General features: G+C 42.9%; 1 protein-coding gene, 1 long non-coding RNA gene and 1 pseudogene across 6 annotated transcripts in view; 1 reads left to right on the forward strand and 2 right to left on the reverse strand.

Moving 5' to 3' along the window:
• Positions 1 to 27,324, forward strand: part of phf2 (PHD finger protein 2) — a 271,699-nt gene that overhangs the window by 232,638 nt on the left and 11,737 nt on the right. For both annotated transcript variants that reach the window (XM_086041365.1, XM_086041364.1), the window contains exons 18-21: positions 6,180 to 6,496; positions 8,822 to 8,917; positions 9,001 to 9,110; positions 9,187 to 9,463. In XM_086041365.1, the coding sequence (XP_085897491.1) occupies positions 6,180 to 6,496; positions 8,822 to 8,917; positions 9,001 to 9,110; positions 9,187 to 9,463 (800 nt within the window). The remainder of the gene's footprint in view (positions 1 to 6,179; positions 6,497 to 8,821; positions 8,918 to 9,000; positions 9,111 to 9,186; positions 9,464 to 27,324) is intronic.
• Positions 7,372 to 11,391, reverse strand: LOC147141598 (uncharacterized). Of its 4 annotated transcripts, none has more exons than XR_015088190.1 (4): positions 11,163 to 11,391; positions 9,312 to 9,603; positions 8,954 to 9,036; positions 7,372 to 8,291 (listed from the first exon to the last, which is right to left on the reverse strand). It is a non-coding gene; the product is annotated as an uncharacterized LOC147141598 (long non-coding RNA). The 4 variants fall into 4 exon arrangements; XR_015088188.1 differs by having other exon boundaries at positions 7,372 to 7,996; positions 8,170 to 8,291; positions 8,954 to 9,603; XR_015088189.1 differs by having other exon boundaries at positions 7,372 to 9,036.
• LOC147141599 (uncharacterized) lies at positions 14,365 to 25,721 on the reverse strand (annotated as a pseudogene).

Genomic DNA, 27,324 nt, shown 5'->3' on the forward strand with positions numbered 1-27,324 from the left:
CTTCAGCAGGGAAGCCCAGACTTCCCTCTCCCCAGCAACATCCTCCAGCTCTTCCGGAAGGATCCCAAGGCGTTCCCAGGCAAGCCGGGAGACATAGCCTCTCCAGCGTGTTCTGGGTCGTCCTCGGGGTCTCCTGCCGGTGGGACATGCCCGGAACACCTCACCAGGGAGGCGTCCAGGAGGCATCCTAATCAGATGCCCGAGCCACCTCAACTGGCTCCTCTCAACGCGGAGGAGCAGCGGCTCGACTCGGAGTCCCTCCCGGATGGCCGAACTTCTCACCCTATCTCTAAGGGAGAGCCCGGACACCCTGCAAAGGAAACCCATTTCGGCCGCTTGTATCCGAGATCTTGTTCTTTCGGTCATGGCCCACAGCTCATGACCATAGGTGAGAGTAGGAACGTAGATCGACCGGTAAATTGAGAGCTTCGCCTTTCGGCTAAGCTCCTTGTTCACCACGACAGACCGACACAGGGTCCGCATCACAGCAGACGCTGCACCGATCTGCCTGTCGATCTCCCGTTCCATCTTACCCTCACTCGTGAACAAGACCCCAAGATACTTGAACTCCTCCACTTGGGGCAGAATCCCATCCCCGACCCGGAGAGGGCACGCCACCCTTTTCCGACTGAGGACCATGGTCTCAGATTTGGAGGTGCTGATCTTCATTCCGACCGTTTCACACTCGGCTGCGAACCGCTCCAGCGAGAGTTGGAGATCGTGGCTTGAAGAAGCCAACAGTACCACATCATCTGCAAAAAGCAGAGATGCAATACTGAGGCCACCAAACCGGACCCCCTCGACACCTCGGCTGCGCCTAGAAATTCTGTCCATAAAGGTTATGAACAGAATCGGTGACTAAGGGCAGCCTTGGCGGAGTCCAACCCCCACAGGAAACGAATCCGACTTACTGCCGGCAATTCGGACCAAACTCTGGCATCGGTGGTACAGGGACCGGACAGCCCTTATCAGGGGGCTCGGTACCCCGTACTCCCGAAGCACCCCCCACAGAACTCCCCGAGGGACACGGTCGAATGCCTTCTCCAAGTCCACAAAACACATGTTGGGCAAACTCCCATGCACCCTCGAGGACCCTGCTGAGGGTGTAGAGCTGGTCCACTGTTCCACGGCCAGGACAAAAACCACATTGCTCCTCCTGAATCCGGGATTCGACCTTCCGACGGACCCTCCTCTCCAGCACCCCTGAATAGACCTTGCCGGGGAGGCTGAGGAGTGTGATCCCTCTGTAATTGGAGCACACCCTCCGGTCCCCCTTCTTAAAAAGGGGGACCACCACCCCGGTCTGCCAATCCAGAGGCACTGTCCCCGATGTCCACGCGATGTTGTAGAGACGTGTCAACCATGACAGCCCCTCAACATCCACAGCCTTTATGAACTCCGGGCGGATCTCATCCACCCCCGGGGCTTTGCCACCGAGGAGCTTTTTGACTACCTCGGTTACTTCAACCCCAGAGATAGGAGAGCCCACCTCAGAGTCTCCAGGCTCTGCTTCCTCAGTGGAAGGCGTGTCGTTGGAATTGAGGAGGTCTTCGAAGTACTCTCCCCACCGACCCACAACGTCCCGAGTTGAGGTCAGCAGCACCCCATCTCCACTATAAACAGTGTTAATGGTGCACTGCTTCCCCCTCCTGAGACGTCGGATGGTGGACCAGAATTTCCTCGAAGCCGTCCGGAAGTCATTTTCCATGGCCTCCCCGAACTCCTCCCACACCCGGGTTTTTGCCTCAGCAACCGCCAGAGCTGCATTCCGCCTGGCCAGCCGGTACCCGTCAGCTGCCTCCGGGGTCCCGCAGGCCAAAAAAGCCTGATAGGACTCCTTCTTCAGCTAGACAGCATCCCTTACCGCTGGTGTCCACCAGCGGGTTCGGGGATTGCCGCCACGACAGGCACCGACCACCTTGCGGCCACAGCTCCGATCGGCCGCCTCAACAATGGAGGCACGAAACATGGTCCACTCGGACTCGATGTCCCCCGCCTCCCCCGGGACGTGGGAAAAGTTCTGCCGGAGGTGGGAGTTGAAACTCCTTCTGACAGGGGATTCAGCCAGACGTTCCCAGCAAACCCTCACAATACGTTTGCGTCTGCCAGGTCGGACCGGCATCTTCCCCCACCATCGGAGCCAACTCACCACCAGATGGGGATCAGTTGACAGCTCCGCCCCTCTTTTCACCCGAGTGTCCAAAACATGCGGCCGCAAGTCCGATGATACGACTACAAAGTCGATCATCGAACTGCGGCCTAGGGTATCCTGGTGCCAAGTGCACATATGGACACCCTTATGCTTGAACATGGTGTTCGTTATGGACAATCCGTGATGAGCACAGAAGTCCAGTAACCGAACACCGCTCGGGTTCAGATCGGGGGGGCCGTTCCTCCCAATCACACCTCTCCAGGTCTCACTGTCATTGCCCACGTGAGCATTGAAGTCCCCCAGCAGAACGATGGAGTCCCCATGTGGAGCGCCCTCCAGCACACCCTCCAAGGACTCCAAAAAGGGTGGGTACTCTGCGCTGCCGTTTGGTGCATAAGCACAAACAACAGTCAGGACCCGTCCCCCCACCCTCAGGCGGAGGGAGGCTACCCTCTCGTCCACCGGGGTAAACCCCAATGTACAGGCGCCAAGCCAGGGGGCAATAAGTATGCCCACACCTGCTTGGCGCCTCTCACCCTGGGCAACTCCAGAGTGGAAGAGTGTCCAACCCCTCTCGAGAGGACTGGGACCAGAACCCAAGCTGTGCATGGAGGTGAGCCCGACTATATCTAATCGGAACCTCTCAGCCTCACACACCAGCTCAGGCTCCTTCCCTGCCAGAGAGGTGACATTCCATGTCCCAAGAGCTAGTTTTTGCTGCCGGGGATCGGACCGCCAAGGTCCCTGTCTTCTGCCGCCGCCCAGCTCACATGGCACCCGACCCCTTTGGCCCCTCCCACCAGTGGTGAGCCCATGGGAAGGGGGACTCACGTGTCCTTTTCGGGCTGAGCCCGGCCGGGCCCCATGGGTGCAGGCCCGGCCACCAGGCGCTCGCCATCGAGCCCCACCTCCAGGCCTGGCTCCAGAAGGGGTCCCCGGTGACCCACGTCCGGGCGAGGGAAAACGTGGTCCGTTAATTTTATTCATCATAAGGGGTCATTTTGAGCCGTGCTTAGTCTGGTCCCTCACCTAGGACCTGTTTGCCATGGGTGACCCTACCAGGGGCATAAAGCCCCAGACAACGTAGCTCCTAGGATCATTGGGGCGCGCAAACCCCTCCACCACGATAAGGTGACCATAAAAACCCCCTTTGTTTTATTGGTGAACTACCCGTTGCCAAGGCGACAGTTTTTGATGAAAAATCACTAACTTCGTACTTTAAAATCAAGGAGGTCTTCACATTCTTCTGAGCAATTATGCGGAAGATGTGGTTCACCTGCAAGGAGAAAACTACGATGAAAAATAAATTCGGAGATGTGTTCAGGCCTCGACTCTTATGAAATGTGAGTAATTTTTTAAGAAGAAATTATCATGTGGTCAAGTCCCAGAAGCTATTGTAATCAGCGAATTCAGACTTTAAAGTTAATTCAAAATGGCTGGCTTTCTGTTTGGTTTAGCATATGGCTCCAAGAGACTTTTTGTAGGCCTTGAACAGTGAAACAGTCATCCATGCCTTTGTTACATCTCGGCTAGATTACTGCAACGCACTTTATTTCGGAGTCAGCCAGTCCTCCCTCAAACGTCTCCAGTTGGTCCAAAATTCTGCTGCCCGCCTACTAACTGGAGCTCGGAGGATGGAGCACATAACACCAGTTCTGGCCTCCCTTCACTGGCTCCCAGTGCATTTTAGGGTTCAATTTAAGATTCTTTTATTCATCTATAAATCATTAAATGGCCTGGCCCCGGAGTACCTCTCTGAGCTCCTCCACTCCTACGCACCTTCCCGCAGCCTCAGGTCTGCGGACCAGGCGCTGCTCGAGGTGCCGAGGACCAAGAGGAGCCTCACAGGGGATCGAGCCTTTTCAACTGCTGGTCATTCCCTCTGGAATGACCTCCCATTGGTTGTTAGGCAAGCCCCCTCTCTGTCCATTTTTAAAACCCGGTTGAAGACACATTTCTTTTCTCGGGCTTTTGATCAGACCTGAAATTTTCGGCTCTTTTCTGGTGTCAATTGTATATAGTATTTTATGTCAATTTATTGGCTTCATTATTTATATTTTATTGATATTTATATATTTTTTATGTCTATATTTATTAATACATGTATCACAGCCTTTTATTGTATTATTCTATTTATTGTATTATTTGTGCTTTGTTATGAAATGCGCAATATAAATACAATTGTATTGTATTGTATTGTAAATGATGGCACGGTGGTCGACTGGTTAGCACGTATTGTATTGTAAATGATGGCACGGTGGTCGACTGGTTAGCACGTGCGCCTCAGAGTTCAGAGGTTGTGAGTTCAATCTGGCCTCCCCGTGTGGAGTTTGCATGTTCTCTCCGTGCCTGCGTGGGTTTTCTCCGGTTACTCTGGTTTCCTCCCACATTCCAAAAACATGCATGGTAGGTTGATTGGACACTCTAAATTGCCCCTAGGTGTGATTGTGAGTGCGGTTGTTTGTTTGTCTCTGTGTGCCCTGCGATTGGCTGGCATCCAATTCAGGGTGTCCCCCGCCTACTGCCCGAAGATAGCTGGGTTAGGCTCCAGCATGACCGCGACCCTTGTGAGGATAAGCGGTATTGATAATGGATGGATGGATATATTGTAAATGTCAGTAGTTATTTAGAAGAAATTATCATGTGGGTCAAGTTCCAACAGCTATTGTAATCAGAGCAAATTCATACTTTACACTTCAAAATGGCCGACTTCCTGTTTGGTTTAGCATACGGCTCCAAGAAACTTTTTTTTAGGCCTTGAATTGTTACATATATCACAAAATTTTCGTAGTGCTAGGTGAAATGTATAACAGGGGCTGATTTTTTTAAACATTTCTAGGGGGCGCTAGCAAGCCATCTTTTGACAAACTGCTCAAGAAAATAATAAAATATTGATGATTTTGCCATGCTTGATGTGTGTGCGAAGTTTCGTGGAATTTCGTGCATGTTCAGACCCTCAAAATCAGCGTTGTTTTATTGGCAACTGTGTGTTGCCATGGCAACAGCTTTTCATGAAAAATCACAAATTTCGTATTTTAATATTAGGAAGGCCTAAACACTCTTCCGAGCAAAGATGAGGTGGACCTGGTTAACCCGCTAGGATAAAAACATCAAAGAAAAAAACACGTATTTTCTTCAGTCACTAGGTGGCGCTACCACTACGATGAAAAATAAGTTCGTAGATGTCTTCAGCCCTTGGCTATCATCAAATACGAAACATTTCTAGAAGATTGGATGATCTGTGTCAAATTAAAACAGCATTTATTGTCACATTGTATAATCAGACTTTGCGGCACCATCAAGACCACGCCCTTCGTCAAAAAGTCACAATATTCGGCGTAGAGCAAGATCAATGTCTTAAGGCTTTTCTGACAAATTTTTAGTCAGATTCGTTCAACGGGATCTGTGCAGTAAATAGAAATGTAGAAAATGTCCATTTTTGTCGCCACTAGGTGGCGCTATATGTATAATGGAATATTAAAAAATAATGCCTAATTTGATGCCCCGCCCCCATCATATAATTTATCAAAAACTAAAAAAAAATGTCCCAGTTGTTGCCCCAGGTCTTAAAATGATATATCCGAAGTTTGAAGTCAGTCGGATGAATCCTCCGGGACATGGGTGCAAAAGTATGCACCCTGTAAATGTCCAAAAATGGTCCAAAATCGGACAATCAAAATGGCTAATCTCCTGTACACTTTAAACCATGGCTGCAACGGACTTTTTTGTACGTCACGGGGTGATACACGTGCCTGACAATTTTCGTAGGCCTAGGTCACACGGGCTGGAATTCTATTTTGTTTTCATACTCTAGGTGGTGCTACAGAGCCATTTCGTTTGCCTCATTTATGGCGACTTTAAAATATCAAATTTTCCGCCAGGCTCGACGAGACTGCAAAGTTTGGTTTGAGTTTTTGTGCATGTTTAGGGGGTCAAAAATGCGATCGAACGCAGAGAAATGCCAGAGGTGTGACTGTTCTGTAATGGCAATGTTGTTGTTGTGTGTTTCTTATTGACTTACTTACAGTCAGCCACCTGCATCTCCCAGCACACAGGAGGCCATTCAGGGCATGCTCTCTATGGCCAACCTGTCGTCGTCAGACAACTTGCAACAACACTGGAGCAGCAATCAGTCAAGAAACAATAGTCAGTCAAAGAACATCTGGCAAATGCACAGCTCACTGACTAATAAGAAAGCCTCTAGAGAAGGTGGCATTGGTTACAGCAGCAACAGCAAGCAGTCCACTAAACACTTGAAAAAAAAACAGAAGAGCTACAGTATTGAGAGTCTTGATTATGATGACCAGGATCACATGGATGCATGCTTTAAAGACTCAGATTACGGTAAGTATCAAAATAAACACATGCCTCTTTTGTTTTAATTTCATTTCATGCTGGTGAAAATGGACAGCTGTGACCAAAGGGTTTGGTAGTAACTTAGTAAATATTTTGTTTTTCACTGAAACATCGAAGCCTGGATGTCACTGAATTTCTTAAATTTCAACGAAAAGCAAACTGAAGTTATGGTGTTCGGTCACAGTGGCTCTTCTACATCCCACTCTGTTGACCTGGGCCCCCTGGCTTCATATCTAAAGCCACAATCTCGAACTTGGGTTTTAAATTGGACAGTGATCTTAAATAGAACTGGCAAATCAGTGGCGTTATAAGGCTGAGGTAAATCCCCTCTTTCTCATCAGAATTTAAACATAATAATCCATCCCTTCGTTACATCTCAGATAGATTACTGCAATGAACTTCATTTTGGAGTCAACCAGTCCTCTCTCAAGCGCTCCAGTTGAAGGCGGAGCACATAACACCATTTCTGGCCTCCCTTCACTGGGTCCCAATAAATTTTAGGGTTCATTTTAAGATGCTTCTATTTGTTTACAAGTCTTTAACACTAGAACTTCTATAGCCTGTTTTTTTAACCAGCCTACCTTGCGCTTCCATGGTTGTTTTTTTAACCTTGTCGGGGGCTTAGCCGAGCTATTGTTATGTTAAAGTGTAGTAGCCCGAGGAACCACCCCCTACTTTGCAATGCAATTAACCACCCCCTCTCCCACCTCTTCATTGACCATTTGTTCGGAAGAGAATCCTACATTTTGTAAGCTTCCCAGTGGTTGGGTGCGTGCATGCTCCTTTAGCGCTGTTTGCTTTTTGCATTGTTCCCAAGATGACGGTTTTCCAAGAAATCATCACATATGTGAGTTTTTGTGAGATTTATTGAACACAGAATAAAAAAAACATATCCACACATAATTAAAAAATATACTTTGTTCTCATGCAGTGTGTGTGCCTGTCTATGTGCATGCATGCGTATGTGCGTGTTACAGAATGACAGTGCACTGTACACATGCCCACGGCATTTGTGTTCTGCATGTTCCACACATATATTTTTCACAGAGCACACATTGCCTGGTGGCATAATTGCTGTTATTGTTGCGTTTGACCTGGCACTTAATTTTTTTCCCAGGGCTCGGTGTAGCTGGCTGTTGATGAAGCATTTCTGTCTGCTTCGCAGGTGCGAATATATATAGGTATATAACGGTGAGCCAACTCATGTGCGAGTTTTGCCCGTCTCTCCTTCAGCCTGGTGCATGCCTGGTACAAAACATGTGCATTCAGTGCTGCGATGTCGATAATGTTGTAGATTCGAACAGTGTATTCCCGCACCATCTGGTCCATCGCGTCTACGCCGGACTTTGTGGTGTTGTAGTGATGGTATTTGGCTTCCTCTTGGTGGTATTCTCTGTGAACCTCAGTGTGCATGGTGCTGAGAACATAGACAATCTTCTAACGTTTGTGAGCATACACCGTCAGCGTGGCACCAGTTGTTGAAAACATCTAATAAATGAGAGAAAGAAAAATTATTTATTTCACAGTAATTTCACACACTCACACACGCACGCACACAGAATACAACCCCTTCCCTGGGTTAAAAAAAACAGCCCTGGAAGCCCTGGGGGGCTTCAAAAATCCTGGAAGTCCTAGTGTTAAAAGGCCTCGCCCAGGCATACCTCTTCGAGCTCCTCCATGCCTTCCAGGAGCCTCAAGTCTGGCGGACTAGGCGCTGCTCGAGGTGCCGAGGACTAAGCGGTGCCTCAGAGGGGATCACGCCTTTTCTGCTGCTGCTCCTTCCCTTTGGAATGACCTTCCAGTAAATGTTAGGCAAGCCCCCTCTCTGTCCATTTTTAAAACCCGTTTGAAGACACATTTCTATTCTTTGGTGTCTATTGTATATAGTATTTTGTGTGCTATTTATTGCTTTCACTTGTTATATTATTGTTATTTTGTTGTTGTAATGTAAAGTGCTTTGTTACAGCTGTGGCTGTTGTGAAATGCGCTATATAAATAAAGTTGTATTGTATTGTATTGAACAAATATTCACAAAATTCAATGTTGACCCATATTTTCAGAACAGGTCTCTTTTTTTAACTCAGAAGTAAGTTGAATTGTTCATTGCCACAACATGCAAAGTAAATCACAAACATGAAAACTGCAGCAGCCGTGTCAGTAAAACAGGATTCTAATCACGGTTGAAAATCTTCCTTCTACTACTGGAGCAACCACCATAAAGCAGAAAGAAATGCTTTAATATACAAGAGTAAGAATAATTGTATTGCTTGAATGTTATGCCTAGTGATTTTAACTTACAATGTATTTCATCAGTATATCCATCATTGGAGTCTGAGGAGGATAATCCCGTTTTCAAATCCAGATCGAAAAAGCGGAAAAACAGTGACGATATTCCATACAGCCCAACAGGTCTTGATTACTGTCGGTCCATAAAATTCTACTCACATTCTATTTATTTTGTAGTTGAAGTCTTTATTTCAATCTCCTCGCAGCTCGTGTCGGACCCTCAGTTCCCCGACAGGAAAGGCCTACAAGAGAAGGAGCACGTGTAGCCTCCATTGAAACTGGTTTAGCTGCTGCTGCAGCAAAGCTTTCTCATCAGGTGTGTAAATTCAGAGGTAATTGATGTTTCAAATTCTGCTCAGCAAATCAAGTAATCTGTAAAACAATGTCAATAGGAGGAACAGCAAAAAACTAAGAAGAAGAAAATCAAAAAGAAGACAGTAATAGAGGTGCCACAAAAAGTCTCTCAAGATAGTAGCTCGTCAGATCACAATCTGGACTCCCAAGATGGCAGCCTTACAGATCATGAGTTGAACAGCGAAACACTCAAGTTGCCAAGAGTACCGCAGCCCATGGCGCCAGGGGTATTCCTCAGCCAACGGCGACCATCCATGTCTTCTAACAGCGTCTCTGTGACAAAAGCGGATTGTGGAGTTTCTGCAGATTCTAAAGGTGAGTGACTATGAAAGAACATACAGAATGTACATACTCACATCCTTCTTGCCGAGATAATGATGCAAAGTTCATCTACCTGCCTTATTTCTAGGTCCAAAAAGTAGTGGCAGCTAGTGGAGTTTTCTCCACTGGGGGTGCTATATACAGTACAAGAAAAAAGTACTGTAATTTTCAGGTTATAATCCATTACGTTTTTTCCCAAACTTTGAACCTGGCAGCTTTTTATGAGATGTGGTTTATTTATGGATGTTTACCAACGAGCTGTCAATAGATTTCCCATTCGTGTCACATCTAACCAATGAAATTAAAACGCGTATGTACTGCGCCTGTGTGAAGAAGCAATTGAGAGCCACAATATACATCTTAAATTGTGTTTAATTTAAGATAAGTTAACAATTGCAATACATACAGCCATCTCTGCCGTGCGACCCCGGTCTAACGTCATCTGTGAATTTGCCTCATGCGACAACAAGAGTCTGAGAAAGGTTCCGCTATGCTGTGTAACTAGCTGCGTTTGACATTTTGGGGAAAAAAGCGTCCACGAGTGTTTATAAAAAAGATAATACCTCATTCAATAACGTGGATCCCCGCGGCTAATGTATGTACAAATTTGTTATTATGGCTAAATATAGCTGTTGTGGCTTTTAATCAGGTGAATTCTGTTTTGTCAGGCCTTTGAAATTTCTTAAATTTCTTCATTAAATAGTGGTAAAATGTAGCCTGACCTTCATCTACATCACTAAAATAAACAAATTGAGTCTGCTTAAACAAAATACCGGCCCATTTTCTTCGCACCACTCTGCATATGTCAGCCATCCCCATACCAACCTACTCACCAAATCCGGCCCACAAGAGCTCAGCGTTTGGCCTGCAAGAGCAGCCCCTGTGCCAACTCAGTGAGACTTCTGTCATAATCAGGCATGGGGAGTCCCACAAATGGATAAATTGTCACAAATAACTCAATGGGCTACTTTGGCTCCACCCCCACAATTGTATCCGCGAGATTGTGAGAAACAATGTGATCATTGCAGCTCTTTGGGCCACGGGAGCGAGCATTAACTTTGTCATTTTGACAAGTGACTAGCAAGTTGATCATCGCCAGATAAGGATTAACCATTCAAGCAATTGACAGGCATCCCTAACGCAGTCACTTTAAAAGCAACTCAGGGGAAATAATTTGGAAAGTGGTGACCGTTTGAACCAGATTCACTGGAGGGCTTCTTAAGTTTAAATAACATTTACAAAGAAAAGTGTTGGCTTTCGAAGTTGTCCAACTACTGTTGTCACGATACCAAAATGTTGAGTTCGATACTAAACCTGCATAAAATACTTTGATAGGGGTCTTTACCACGGCAAAACCTTAAAATATTAGCAAAAAGTAGTAAAATAATAGTTGACAGCTAAACAACTTAAAATTTGTTTTAATTGTATTAATAAAAAAAATAAAGAAAAACTATTACAATGATACGAATTATAATGTTTTTGATAAAATGAAAAAAAAAATACTTTTTTTTTTGGGACATTCGCTGTATAAAGAACAACTTCAAAGCATTACCGGACATGTTGTATATGGTTAGAAAGCTGAGTTTCCAGAGATTCTGATGATGCCAAACATTCTAAGATCCAATCATATCTGCAGGCTCGGCGATCATTTGAGTCAAACAATCGCAAACACACAAAAAACTACAGAACTCACCATTTCAGCCTCATAAATGTCCAAGATAATGCCATAATCAATCAAAATGATCCCATTATGTGGACAAGGGTTCAGTGAAAGTATTCCATTAATATAGTTAGTCCACACCAAGCCTTACATCCACAAAGCCACGTTATTAGCTGCTGCAACCGTTTCATATTTCCATCAGATTCGCATATTTTCTGTCGTAGCTCGAGTTCGTGTGATTACACGAAAGCATGCATGGTATCAAAATGGAAATCTGCTTCCTGGTTTTTTGATTGACACCTCACTTGATCCATTAAACTAATGTTTCTGTGTAAGGAGTTCAACAACAGCCAATTAAAAAATTGTGCGTAAATAGTAACACCTCTCCATACTGCTGATTCGTCATTTCTGACTGAAGTCACAACCAAATGTGCCAAGCTTGCTGGTGATTGACGCATTCAACGGCCAATGAAATTCTTACCAAAAAACAAACAAACATGGAAACCTCTTTTGAACAAAAACAAACACTGTGTGTAACTTGCGTAACACGCACATCATAGGGCGTCACCTTCTTTGAATCTTTTTGTTTTTGGATGTATGATAAGATAGCCCCAAGTCTTAATTTTCATTAGGACTCATGAACATTTTTGTATGTGGAAGCATTCCAGAATAGCAGCCCTTTCCCCTAAGTATGTAAAAATGGTTGCAATTGGAACACCCAGATGGCACACTTTTGGTTCGCCTGGACCTCTCCTTAGTAAAACTTCTGTTGTATTATTGTCAAATTTGAAATGGAATTGGAGGAGCATTTGAGCTGCAATCCTGTTGTGTTATTCAGTCCACTACACTACTACATAATTTTCGAGACAGATTTTTTTGAAAAAAATAAAATAAAAAATTGGCAGACATAAAATCTGCCTTCTTCTATGTATTCAAACTTCCATAATTCAGTGCCAGTACTACTTAAAATGATTCTGTCAGTTGAGGAGAAAAATTCAAATAGTCATTTTCGAAAAGAGACCAAAACTATGCAGATACTCCAAATGGTTCAAGTACAACTTCAAATTTACTTTTGGTGCGCCTTTTCAGGCGTTCAGGTAAAAATGCCAGGTGACTTGCATTTAAAGCCTAGTTACTTGATTAGGTAATGTGACATAAGTAATTGAATGGACCATTGATTGTCCATCCATTATCTATACCGCTTATTCTCGCAAGGGTCGCGGGCGTGCTGGACCCTATCCCAGCAGTCTTCGAGCAGTAGGCGGGGGACACCCTGAATTGGTTGCCAGCCAATTGCAGGGCACATTGAGCCAAACAAACATACACACTCACAATCACACCTAGGGGCATTTTAGAGTGTCCAATTAACCTACCATGCATGTTTATGGAATGTGGGAGGAAACTGGAGTACCCGGAGAAAACCCACACACACGGGGAGAACATGCAAACTCCACACAGGGAGGTCGGAGCTGGGATTCAACCCACGACCTCTGAACTGTGAGGCGGACGTGCTAACCAGTCGACCACCGTGCCGCCCGACCATTAATTGTAATTAAGTAAAATAACAAAGAGATTGACCCCCAGCATTCTTCTTGATATGTAAGATTGTAAGAAATAATACAAAGCCCACATTGTTTAGATGTTTTGTTATAATGTTTAATTTATTGATGGACATTTTTCTTTCTGGTTTTAAAATGTCCGACTGCATTTCAATGTCTCTCTTGTTTCACTGAATGTGAGAGATGTCAGTTTACTCCTGCAAGCATCCTCACTGTTTGAACCACACAGGTTTAATGTATTGCAAGCAATAAGACAATTCAATTCCAAGCATCTGCCTGTTACATTGCAAGTGATCCAAGAGTGATCAGCCCACCTTCACACACACGATAAATACTTTTCCACGTTTAAAGCTTGCGATAGCTTTATAGTTCGAGATCCAACCATCCATATATGTTATGTGTTTTGCAACAGTATTGAGCAGCATTTATAATTCCACTTGTCCCACTCGATTAAATACAGTCTCCTTTGCCAAAATGCACCGAGTGGGTTTAGTGCAGCGCTTCAATGGTGTGTGCACATTTTCAACCAGGTTCCTCGCTTGTGAACGTCACATGATCAAACCCAGACAACAGGTGAGCCGTGGGCAACTTTGATTTAATTTTCAATTGACAGCAAGTGGCAAATGGACAGCTCCTGAGGTGGATGAAAATGGGTGGCTTTTGCTGCTCAATTCTTATTCACACTATAAATCAGAATACCGTGTTTAGACTAGTGGGGCACATAGAACATATTTATATATACACTTTTTTACAACATGCTTACAATTGAGCTGTTTTAAAAACAATTTAAAAATATATTTTTGTTTTAGCACTTTTAGTAGGCTGTCTTTTATTTCTGTACTGTGTATTTTTTTTAGTTCTTTGTTGTTAAGTGTTTTAAGTGCTGATTGAACAAATACCACATAAAAACACACCTTCTGTATGAATTGCACTACATAAAATTGCTTAAAGTAAACCAATCACGGACTGTGAATTACTGATGAAAGCCCTATGTCAGTCCTGACCTTAACCTTTTATACCGAATATGAATAAATACCTTCAAAAGAAGGAATCCATTCAGTCCTTCATAATGTCGTCCATCTTTTGGAAAGGAATTCAAAGTAGAAACTTGTGGCCGAACTTCAGCATCTTTGATGGTCTTAACAAGCCCAAAGTTGTCTGGTTGTGCAGGGTGCTCTCCATCATTTTTCATTAGGAAGTTGGGTCCGGTAAGCCAGTTTGTAACGCTTAGTAGAGAAGCTGTTATGTGACGTGTTCCATGATCGGCAGGATTTCTTTCTGTGCCTACAAAGTGCCAGGATTAGATGACTTTCTGATGCGAGCAATGCGATTAGCGGCGTCGACGTAAAGTCTTTGACTTGTGTTGTTGATTTAGCCTAAGACTAATCGACTGTCAGTGTTGTATTTCGCTTTGTGAATTTCATTGTTCCAAGTTCCTCTAGTAGCATGTCAGCCAGCTCTACTGCCAGAACAGAAGTGCACAGCTCCAAATGAGGTACTGTGTGAAGTTGTCTGGGAGCTGATTTCGACTTGGCCATGCAGAACCCCGATGAACATGACATTTGTTGTCAATAGCTGGAAGGTACGCGACAATATGGAAGCGTCTGCAAAGAAACATCTCCCTCTGACAGTTAGACTAGAGTGATATGTTCACATACTGTCTGGATTTGTAGTTTCTAAAGTTCAATGAGCGAGTTTTTCCAAGATTTCCACTGTGCCTCTTTATCTGGTGGCAGTGGACTGTCCCATTCACAGTTCTCTGTGCACTGTTCACGGATGAGATGCCTTCCATAATGATGGGGGCTGCAAAACCAAGGGGGTCATATAAGCTGTTAACAGTTGAGAGAAGGCCCCTTCTTGTGAACAGCTAGTCTTCATGTGACATTAGACAAGTGAAACTGTCAATTTCCAAGCCTAATCTAGTGGTAGGGGCTCAGCTCCAAGGTCAAGGTTTTTCAGATCTTTTGCCCATTCTTCCGACAGGAATTCTCCCATTACAACAGCACTGTTGGATTCTATGTTTGAGTCGGAAAGCATTTATTTCATGTTTTTTCAGAGTCTGGATGGCTTTGATGTGTGAGGGGAAAGTCAGCCAGCCTGTTGTCAACGTCGAAGTTTTTTCGGATTGTGTTTAGTCTGTTTGGTCTCTTCGCTGTAGTCCTCTTGTGTGACCTGCATTGCACTCCGGAGGCCATATATCACTATGGCGGGAGAATGACTATTTCCAAACACGTGTACAGTCAGCCTGTCCTCTCTGATTGTTTGGTTGGATCGTTACCTTATCGGTACCACAGTAAACAGACAAAGTTATGGTGATCTTCACCAATTACAAAACAATAGAACATATGTTCTATGTCTGCAGAAATTACTACAGGTTCTTTGCGGAACCGTAGGAGGACCTCGATAAGTGTGTTGTTCATATCAATGCCACTCAACAAGACATTGTTCATGGCACTAGAGGTAATTAATAAATGTATTTGAATTGGTTTGCGAGAATGGTGCAAGCCTGAAAATGGAGAGTATGTTGAACTGCTTGGTTTTGGTTGTTAGGTAGTCTGCACTTATTTGGTTTGAATGGTAGTGGTGCCACCCAGCTGTTGGACTCATCTCAAACATTTGCTTATCCATTATCTCGAGGAACAGTTCATCGTTCACTGACGTGGAAGACGTGTTTGTCATCAGGCGGGATTATCATGAACAATTTTTCCTGAGACCATCATTTTCAGCTAAGTCACTCAAGCTGTCCATGTTCAATGAATTACATGAATTATTCAGTTTTAAGAATCTTTTCTATGACATTGAGTGAGTTTGAGCAACAGTCTGAAGAGAGATGTGCGACCATTGTTCAACACTGTGGTGCGGTAAACACTGACATGGTTTGGGATGTGAACACCCCCTAGGCAGACTTCACCTGTTATGTGATGTCAAAGCGTTAGGCATATGAGGTGTCATGAGGGTTGTTGTAGTGTTCTCTGCCCTTGTGCACTCTTGAGTATGTCACAGCTGAGAAAAACTAGTATAGAAGCATTTCGATCCAATTCTGGGAACTTGTCTGCCAGATGCTAGCAGTGAGTGTGGTGCCTTGCAATCTCTGGTGTTGTTGTTATCCTTTCGGCTTGTCCCCTAGGGGTCGCCACAGCGAATCAAGTGCAGGCACGATGCGCATCAGTGATTTGCATTTTACGCCGGATGCCCTTCCTGACGCAACCCTATTAGCAGGGCACACACACAGACACCATCACTGAGCGGGAATTGATCCCACGCTGCCCGCACACAACTCGGGCGTGTGTACCTCTACACTATCAATGACCCCTTGCAATCTCTGGTGTCAGGATCTCAAATCAATCATCTGGGAGCATGTCACACTCGATTAAGGTGGGAAACTGGACACTGGTGTTGCTATCAAAGACTCTATTATGAACCAGTTGGCTTGCCTATGTCTCTTCTACACCTGACCAGGTTTTTCAAGTGTAGACCTTTGTGCCTGTGTTAATGTTGAAGATCTCAAATAATTCCATTTTTGCCAAAGACCGTCAGTGCTAGGTTGGATGATTAGGGACCAAGCGATTTGCAAAGGAGGTGAAACTCCTCTCTTCAATCAATCAATCAATCAATCACATTTTATTTATATAGCACTTTTCATACATAAAAATTTAACTCAAAGTGCTTTAAAACATTCAAAGCAAAACATAGATAAGTAGAAAAAAAAAAAAATTATCTTCAATCAAAAGAAAAGATAAATTATTTAAAAGTTGTTGAAAGCCAAACTAAAAAGGTGTGTCTTGACCATCCTCTTAAAAATATCAACAGTCTCTGCAGACCTGACGTCCTCTGGCAGGCTATTCCAAAGGTGAGGACCAAAACGGCTGAATGCAGCCTCGCCATGCATTTTGGTCCTCACCCTTGGAATAAATAAAAGGCCGGCGCCAGAGGACCTCAGGATCCGCGAGGGCTGGTATGATCAGATAAATAAGATGGCCCAAGACCATTAACACATTTATAAACTAATAAAAGTACTTTAAAATCGATCCTGAAACACACAGGGAGCCAATGCAGCAATTTCAAAAGGAAAGGAGGTGAAACTCCTCTCTTCAATCAATCAATCAATCACATTTTATTTATATAGCACTTTTCATACATAAAAATGCAACATTTAATGTGCTCCCGCCCTCTGGTTCTCGTCAGCACCCGAGCGGCTGAATTCTGCAGTAGTTGCAGTGGTGAAATGTTCTTTTTCGGGAGGCCAGAGAGCAGGGCATTACAGTAATCTAAACGACAGGAAATAAAAGCATGCATCAGCACTTCCGTGTTAGCCTGAGAGAGAAACGGGCGGACTCTGGCGATATTCTCAAGGTGATAAAAACCAATCTTGGTTACATTTTCAATATGAGGAATAAAACTGAGCTCAGAGTAAAAAATGACGCCAAGGTTCTTCACACAATGTGAGGGATTAAAAATGTGTAGTTTTGGTAAAAGCTTCTCTCTCTGACCTTCGGGACCGATAACTAAAACCTCAGTTTTGTCCTGATTGAGCTGTCGGAAATTATCTGCCATCCATGACTTGAGATCTAAAATGCAATTTAAAAGGGTATCAATGGGTCCTGTGTCATCAGGAGAAACGGCAATATACAGCTGCGTGTCATCAGCATAGCTGTGAAAGCTGATGCCGTGTCACCTGATGACATCCCCGAGGGGAAGCATATGAAGATTAAAAAGTAGGGGGCCTAAAATCGAACCTTGAGGAACCCCACATTTAATTTCATGGCCATAGATTGGCCATAGATGGAGTCCCTCTACTGCATTCAGAAAGGATGCCTTCCAAGCCCAGTAATTTCCTGTCTTATCATCAAACGTTAGGAGCCCTGAGCTAACCAGTTGCCTGAACGAGATATTTGCCTAAGTCTGTTGTGGCAGCGGAATCAGACTCATTAACACTAACTACAGGGCATTTTGTGATTGTCTGGGCTGGAAATTTAGTGTGAGACTCTTAAATTGTGGCTATTATTGCACCTACTCTTCTTCACTAAAGTCTTTTTCTTCTTTTTTTTGTGCTCCAGCGTCTTCTTCTGTTGTACTGTTGGACAGATTGTGCCTTCCTTGTCTATTTGATAAATATAGAGCTGCTCACTTAAGACCATTGATTGGGTGGTGTAAACCAAGTTATAGCTCTAGATGGAAAGGGATACAGTAGGAGTTAATTCATTAGTTAATCATTTGACAGACCTTGATAACCATTTTCTAACAAATCCTTTACAGACAGGGAGGGGTCTAATTAAATAACACAAGGTTAGGTTGAAAGGTTAAAGTGGTGTGCGTAGGATCCAAAATTTCCACCCAGCAAATATGATAACAGATTCAAAGGTTGTTCTTCAAATAATCTAACAGCATATTCTTCATTTCTAAAAAAATAAAATAAAATAAAATAATAAGAATAAAAATACGATGTGGAGCTTTCAAGATCTTAAGAACAAATATAACATGCAAAATCAAGATTATTTTAGATACAGTATCTACAAATTACAGATTTCATTAGGAAGAACAATTTCAGGGAAGATGCAACATCTAGCAACGAAATTCAGGACATGTTTTATAAAGCCGATGATGATGGTACGGATAAAAAAATAATGACCTAGGAGATCTTAAGCGTGGGAAAAGGGAAAAAAATAATTATGGAAAATACTGTTCATAGCGAGCAAGAATGCTTTGACTTAGAAGTGGTTGATGAGAGTCATATCGACCATAAATGAATGGGTTGATTATATGTAGTATATATGTTTGGGAGAGAGTCTCAGTCAACTTGAGATGTAAAATTGAAGCCATTAATGAACTCTGATTGAAATGGATTATTTATGTTGTAATGTAAGACTCGATGTGAAGGCGAAGGAAGCTAAAAAGAAACTGCGGAATGTGTTGGGATGAAGTTGAATGGAGTTAAATAAAGTGGAATAAAGTTGAATGATACTGAATGAACTTGAATAAAGTGGAATGAAGTTGAATAAAGTTGAAAGAAGTTTAATTAAGTGGAATAGAGTCGAATGATACTGAATGAATTTGAATGATACTTAATGAAGTTGAATAAAGTGGAATTAAATTGAATGAAGTTGAATGATACTGAATGAAGTTGAATGACCTCTATGAAAAACTGTGGAATGCGTTGAAATGATACTGAATGAAGTTGAATGACCTCAAATTATAAAGAATAGCCTGGAATGAGGAGGACATAAAATATTAGAAGGGAAAAAAAAACTTCCGGCTCCTTTCCGGGTCATTTGGGTCACTTCCGGTCCATTTCCGGGTCATTTGGGTCACGTCTGGTCAATTTTCGGGTCATTTGGGTAACTTCCAGTACATTTCCAGGTCATTTGGGTCACTTCCGGTTGATTTTGGGTCCTCCCCCAAAATGGCCTCCGCATTGAGTAGACGTCGGAGTGAGCATCCCCAGTCTAGCTAATGTCCCTGTCCAAGATGGCCGCCGCACCGGGGAGACCTCGGGGTGAGTATCCCCAGTCTAGCTAATGTCCCTGTCAAAAAGATGGCGGCCGCACTGGGGAGACCTCGGGGTGAGTATCCCCAGTCTAGCTAATGTCCCTGCCCAAGATGGCCGCCGCACTGGGGAGACCTCACGGTGAGTATCCCCAGTGTAGCTAATGTCCCTGTCCAAAATGGACGCCGCAATGGGAAGACCTAGGGGTGAGTATCCCTAGTCTAGCTAATGTCCCTGTCAAGATGGCAGCTGCACTGGGGAGACCAAGGAGCAATAACACCTGTCCACTGGAAATGAATGGTGAAATTGTGTGGAATGAGTTGAATGTGTGGGAAATAGGAATTCTGGGGGTGTTGAAAAGATGGATGTGAGTTGAATGACTTGAATTTGTGGAAATTGGGAAGGTGTAAATGTGAAAGGTTGAATGTGCAAATGGAAATGAATGGTAAATAGTTGAATTTTTGTGGGTATTTTAAGTGTGAATGAGATGAATGTGTGGGAAGTAGGAAGTTTGGGTGTGTTGAAAAGCTGAATGTGAGCTGAATGAGTTGAATGACTTGAATTTGTGGAAATTGGAACGGTGTAAATGCTAAAAGTTAAATCTGCCAATGGAAATGAATGGTAAATAGTTGATTTTTTTTGTGGGTTTTTTAAGGGTGAATGAGTTGAACCTGTCGGAAGTAGGAATTTTGGGGGTGTTGAAAAGCTGAATGTGAGCTGAATAAATTGAATGACTTGAATTTGTGGAAATTGGGAAGGTGTAAATATGAAAAGTTGAATCTTCCAATGGAAGTGAATGGTTAATAGTGGAATTTGAGTTGAATGAGCTGAATGTTAATTTGAAATTGGAATGGTGTAAATGTTGAATGTGCCATTACTGAATGTGACAGGTACTTGGGAGTCACTTCGTGGTCACTCTGGGTCACTTGGGTCACTTCCGTGTCATTTGGGTTACTTCCGGTTCATTTACGGGTCATTTAGGTAACTTCCGGTTCATTTTAGGGTCATTTGGGTCACTAGGGGACACTGCCCAAGATGGCCGCCACACTGGGGAGACCTCGGGGTGAGTATCCCCAGTCTGGCTTATGTCCCTTCCCAAGATGGCCGCCGCACTGGCTGGGGAGACCTCGGGGTGAGTATCCCCTGTCTCGCTAATGTACCTGACCAAGATGGCGGCCGCACTGGGGAGACCTCGGGGTAAATATGCCACAGGAAATGAATGTTGAATTTTTGTGGGTTTTTTAAGGGTGAATGAGTTGAAAGTGTGGGAAGTAGAAATTTTGGGGGTGTTGAAAAGGTAAATGTGAGCTGAATAAGTTGAATGACTTGAATTTGTGGACATTGGAATGGTGTGAATGTAAAAAATTGAATGTGCCAATGGAAATATATGGTAAATAGTTGAATTTTTGTGTTTTTTAAGGGTGAATAAGTTGAATGTGTGAGAAATAGGAATTTGGGGTGTGTTGAAAAGCTTGACCAATATGAGTTGAATGAGATGAATGTTGGGAATTTCAAATTGGAATGATGTAAATGTGAATTGTTAAATATGGCAATGGGAACGAATGGTGGAATTTTGTGGGGTTTTTACAGGTGAATAAGTTGAATTTTTGGGAAGTAGGAATTGTGGGTGTGTTGAAAAGCTTTACAAATGTTAGTTGAATGAGTTGAATCTTGTGAATTTGTAATTGGAAAAGTGGAAATGGGAAATGTTGAAAGTGCCATTGGAAATGAATGTTGTTTTTTTTGGGGGTGAAAAATGGGAATTATTGGGGAAACGGTAAATTTGGGGAACAAAAAAAAATACTACCCCGGAAGGCTCGAATTTTCGGAATGTTTTGAAACTTGAATGAAGTGAATCGGGTGAAAAATGTGGAAGGAGTAGCACACCAAAAAAAAAGTTAAAAAGTGGAATGATAAAAATAATAAACTAAGGAATAACATATGTGAAGGCCTTCGTTTTCACACAAATAGAGAATGCAATTTCTTGAGAAATTGCGTGTGAAGGCTGAATGGAATCTGTGGAATGCATTGGAATGAAGTTGAATGATTTGAATGTCCCTGTCCAAGATGGCTGACACACTGGGGAGACCTCAGGGTGCGTATCCGCAGTCTAGCTAATGTCCCTGCCCAAGATGGTCGCCGCACTGTAGAGACCTCGGGGTGAGTATCCCAGTCTAGGTAATGTCCCTGTCCAAGATGGCTGTCGCAGTGGGGAGACCTCGGGATGAGTATCCCCAGTCTAGCTAATGTCCCTGTCCAAGATGGCCGCGGCATTCGGGAGACCTCGGGGTGAGTATCCCCAGTCTAGCTAATGTCTCTTCCCAAGATGGCCGCCGCACTGGGGAGACCTCGGGGTGAGTATCCCCAGTCTAGCTAATGTCCCTGCCCAAGATGGCCGCTGCACTGTGGAGACGTCGGGGTGAGTATCCCCAGTCTAGCTAATGTCTCTGTCCAAGATGGCTGCCGCACTGGGGAGACCTCGGGGTGGGTATCTCCAGTCAAGCTAATGTCCCTGTCCAAGATGGCCGCCACACTGTGGAGACCTCGGGGTGAGTATCCCCAGTCTAGCTACTGTCCCTGTCCAAGATGGTCGCTGCACTGAGGAGATCAACGGGCAATAACACTGGTCCACTGGAAATGAATGGTGAAATTGTGTGGCTTTTTTAAGTACGAATTTTGGGGGTGTTGAAAAGCTGAATGTGAGTTGAATGAGTTTAATGAGTAGAATTTGTGGAAATTGGGAAGGTGTAAATGTGAAAAGTCTATTGTTCCAATGGAAATGAATGGTTAATAGTAGAATTTTTGTGGGTTTTTAAGGGTGAATGAGTTGGATGTGTGGGAATTAGGAATTTTGGGGGTGTTGAAATGCTGAATGTGAGCTGAATGAGTTGAATGACTTGAATTTTTAGAATTTGGAATGCTGTAAATTTGAAAAGTTAAATGTACTATTTGAAATGAATGGGGAATAGTTGATTTTTGTTTTTTTTTTAAGGGTGAATGACTTGAATGTGTGGGAAGTAGGAATTTTGGGGGTGTTGAAAAGTTGAACGTGAGCTGAATGAGTTGAATGTGAGCTGAATGAGTTGAACTTGAATTTGTGGACATTGGAATGGTTTAAATGTGAAAAGTTCAATGTGCCAATGGAAATGAATGATGAATAGTTTTTGTGTTTTTTTTAAGAGTGAATGAGTTGAATGTGTGGGAAATTCGAATTTGGGGTGTGTTGAAAAGCTTGACCAATATGAGTCGAATGAAATGAATGTTGTGAATTTCAAATTGGAATGATGTAAATGTGAATTGTTGAATATGGCAATGGGAATGAATGGTGGAATTTTGTGGGGTTTTTATGGGTGAATAAGTTGAATTTTTGGGAAGTAGGAATTGTGGGTGTATTGAATAGCATTTGAAATTGGAATGGTGGAAATGGGAAATGTAGAAAGTGCCATTGGAAATGAATGGGTTTTTTGGGTGGTGAAAAATGAGAAATATTGGGGAAATGGTAAATTTGGGGAACGTACAAAAAAAAAACTACCTCGGAAGGCATGAATTTTCTGAATGTTTTGAAACTTGAATGAAGTGAATCAGGTGAAAAATGTGGAAGGAGTCGCACGCCAAAAAAGTGGAGTGGAATGATAATAATAAACTGCAGGAATAACATGTATGAAGGCCTTCGCCTTCACGCAATAAGTTTAAAGTGTAGAAATAACATATGTGTGAAGGTCTTCGCCTTCCCACAATGATGTCTTCACAGGATATCATTTTACACTTGTATTGAATGTATTGAAGAGACTGTCAGTACCTGTATATATGGGTATATAGAGTCAAAGTCAAGTCAAAATTTGTTTGTATAGCCCTGAATCACAGGAAAGTCTCAAGGGGTTCACATGCTGACAGCATATACACGACATCGCCTGATCCTAACCCTCAGGAGGGCAAGGAAAAACTAAAAAAAAACATCTGGGGAAAAATGAGAAACATTGAGAAGGGAGCGCAGATGGGGGAATCCTCCTTCCAGGATAATCAGGCTGCAATGGATGCAGAGTGGGCAACATTTACCAGACATTATGATACTATACAGTGTTTGTTAAAATAATGTGTGAAAGTTAATCAAATGAAGTGCTGCAGGAATATAACATCGGTCAAGTGAGCAGGGGCCCAATGGTCCCCTGAAATAAATAGGTGCCGATGACGAGCAGAGCCAATAATCAACATCTCAGTTTTATCTGAGTTAAAAAGCAAAAAATTGAGAGACATATATTGTTTAATCTCGGCAAGGCACACCTCTAAATAACAGCAATTAGCTGGGTTTGTTATCTCGAACAGCATATATAATTGGGTCATCAGCATAACAGTAAAAACTAATGTTATTTTTTCGTATAATATCACCAAGCGGAAGCATGTAGATGCTAAACAATAGGGGTCCTAGTACGGATCCCTGCGGGACGCCACATGTAACTTTACAAAATTCAGAAGTCGCATTGCGATGAATTACACGGTGCATCCTCTCTGAGAAAGTGAATTAAACCAAGAAAGTGCTGAGCATGAGATACCAACACATACTTCAAAACGTTCTTATAGTATGTTATGATCAACAGTGTCAAAAGCTGCACTAAAGTCGAGTAAAAGTAGTATTGATGATGTGTTGGAGTCCATAGCTAGGAGAAGATCATTAGTCACTTTAGCAAGAGTTGTCTCAGTAGAGTGAAGGGCTTTAAATCCTGACTGAAGAATTTCAAATGGATTATTAGCAGCCATATGGTCACTAAGCTGTTGCGCTACGACTCTTTCGAGAATTTTCACAATAAACGGGAGATTTGAAACCGGCCTATATTACTATATATTACTGAGGTTCTCCGGATCAAGTTTGGCCACTTAAGCAGAGGTCGAATAACAGCAGTCTTAAAAGCTGGTGGTACAGTGCCCGAGGTGAGTCATAAATCATATTTAAGTCGGAGGACCCTAGGTTGTAAACAATTATTTGATGAGTTTACCAGGAATCGGGTCGAGCACACAAGTTGTCTGTTTTGCCGCACCAACTAATTTTGTCGGCTTTCAAGAGATACTATTCTAAAAAGAGATAGGGTTGTCAGACAATTATCAGCCCTGCTAACATTCGCAGAATTCAACAGGGTTTTAGGAGCGATGTCCCGAATGCACTCAATCTTCTGCGTAAAGAATTGTATGAAGTCATGAACTGAATGGGAGGAGCTATTGGAGGTTGGCAGCTGTTGTGTTAGCATTGCCATAGTATCAAATAAATATTTAGGATTGTTTTTATTTAGAACAATTAATCTGGAGAAATAATTAGTTTAGGCTAAAGTGAGTGATTCTTTGTATAATAGTAAGCTATCACACCATTCCTTTTGATCAGACCTGAATTTTTCGGCTCTTTTCCGGTGTCAATTGTATATAGTGTTTTTTGTCAATTTTGGCTTTATTTATTTATATTTTATATATTATTCATGTATGTATTTATTAATACATGTACCACAACCTTTTATTGTTCTTGTTTTATCTATTGTATTGTAAAGTGCTTTTACAGCCCTAGCTGTTATGAAATGTGCGATATAAATAAAATTGTATTGTATTGTACCTCAAGTTTAGTCGCACGCCATTTGCGCTCTAGCTTCCTACACGATTGTTTAAGTGAGTGGGTTTCCTCTGTAAACCACGGAGTAGGCTGCTTCGGACAAGTTTTAGGTCCTAATGGTGCTACGGAGTCAAGCGCTTTTAACAAAGCAGCATTAAAATCATTTGTGAGATTGTCAATCGAACCAATATAGCTCGGAAAGGAAGCAGTTGCCAGAGGCAGTAGCTCAGAAAGCGCAGCACTGGTTGAAGAACTAATATTTCGGCTGCTATAGCTTTGATTGTGGTCAGGACAATGGTAATGAGCCCAGACTTCAAACTTGATAAAGTAATGGTCAGACATAACAGTAGTATATGGTAATACCATTACATTTGAGAATTCTAAACCTCAGGTTGATCCCAAATCTAAAGTATTACCATTTTTATGGGTCGCTTCGTCAATTATCTGCGTGAAACCAAAACTATCAATTATTGTCTGAAAAACCACTGTAAATGTTTCCGACAGGATATTCATATGAATGGTAAAGTCACCCATAATCACTGTATTATCTCCATGAGTTACCAAATCAGCCAAAAATTCAGAGAACTCATCTAAAAATCCAGCGTACGAGCCGTGGGGAACGGTAAATAATTGCAAGAAAAAACGGCTGTAGATCGCTATTGAGGACTTCAAATATTTTAAAGCTGGAATGCGGGCTAAGTTTGAGATCAGATTCATAAATAAGGGCTACACCCCCACCTTTCTTATGAGGGCGTGCAACATGTACACTAATGAAGTTTGGAGGGGAGGCCTCATTTAACGGTATAAAATGATCAGGTTTTAACCAGGTCTCGCAAAGCCCAATCGTTAAGATTATGGTCTCTTATGAGGTCATTAACTAGCAGGGCTTTCGAAAAGAGTCATCTAATATTAAACAGACCGAGTTTCAATAAAATAGGTTTATCCGAATTCTTGCCCATAACAGGATTCCTAGTCGTAGTATTAATAAGATTTTGATGCCTGGGTCCTGTATTGTACCTATATCAGCTATAAGCGCGACAAGAGGGTACGACTGTAGGAATGTGGTAGTTATTTATCAGCTCTCGACTACTATTATCATCATATGGCACACACCTCAGTAGACAACATGAATTTAATTTTGACTTGTTTATGGAATCTCCCCCACTGAATATTTTTTGGAGAGCTGTCCATTGTATTTTCTCTGTTTATGATGTTTTAGCAATAAATTAAAAAAAATGAAATAAGAAAATAAGTTAAGAAAAATAGGTCTTTTAGCTACAACTGAATAAGTTGTAAGGCATTCACACTTTGATTTAAACACCCACAATTCACACTGGATTTCTGTATATGACACTTTTATTTCCTTATTTCCTTTTATTTATTTCCTTAACATACACAAAATTCACACAGGATTCTATACTACTGCAAACTTTACTGAATGAGGACATCATTGGCTATACGAGGGAAAACAAAGTCATGTCATGTCATCTTCCAAACCGCTTATCCTATATAGGGTCGCGGGAAGTTGCTGGAGCCTATCCCAGCCGTCAATGGGCGAAGGCAGACTACACCCCGAACTGGTCGCCAGCCAGTCGCAGGGCACACATAGACACTGTCACTGAGCGGGAATCGATCCCACGCTGCCCGCACACAACTCAGGCGTGTGTACCACTACACTATCAGCGAACTGGGAAAACAAAGTGAAAGGGAAACTATGGTAGATGGGATAAATGGTGGGGGCACGTAGTCAACTGGTTAATGTGTCTGCCTCACAGTTCAGTGGTCGGGGGTTTGATTCCGAGTTTGCTTGTTCTCCCCGTGCCTGCGTGGGTTTTCCTTTGGGTACTCCGGTTTCCTCCCGCATTCCAAAAACATGCATGGTAGGGTGATTAATCACTCTAAATTGCCCATAGGTGTGATTGTGAGTGTTTGTGTTTGTTTGTTTCTGTGTGCCCTGCAATTGGCTGGCTTCAATTCTGGTCCCGGCTTTCCTGTGTGAAGTTTGCATGTTCACCCCGTGCGCGGATAATGGATGGATGCATGGGATAATGGGTGGATGTAATGAAAGGTGCATGACTCAAAGATTTGGTGTTGGATGGAATGTGCAAAGCTCTATATAATTCCCAATTTCATATACACCAACTCTAGCACTGAGTCAATTGCAAAAATGACAAAACTGGCCAGTAAGCCAAGGTAATGCTGAGACGGCACTTAAGGTGCTCACTTCCTCATTCTCTTTGAAGTCATCATTGAAAGGCTAATTGTTTTGTGATATTTTCAGAGCTTGAAGTGGGCCTCAGTAGAGATGTCCACATACAGTTTGGGACCAGTTGGTCCCTGTTATTTTGACATTATTAGCGGCGTATTTACAATGATTTTTGATGTTCAAATTGTGATCCGTCCCTGGCGGGACGGGGTCGTAGCCATGTTGCTCATTACCAGGAGGGGTTCTTGAAGTTATTAGTTTTTAATTGATTTCTCCAAAACAAATTGATAAAATTTAAAGTCGCTTGTTATTGAAAAATGGACTGGATGATCCCTTTAAGTAAAGTTTTCCTGCAA

Source organism: Filicampus tigris, chromosome 9, assembly GCF_054856515.1.
Source record: "Filicampus tigris isolate MCC_2025a chromosome 9, RoL_Ftig_1.0, whole genome shotgun sequence".
NCBI lineage: Eukaryota > Metazoa > Chordata > Actinopteri > Syngnathiformes > Syngnathidae > Filicampus > Filicampus tigris.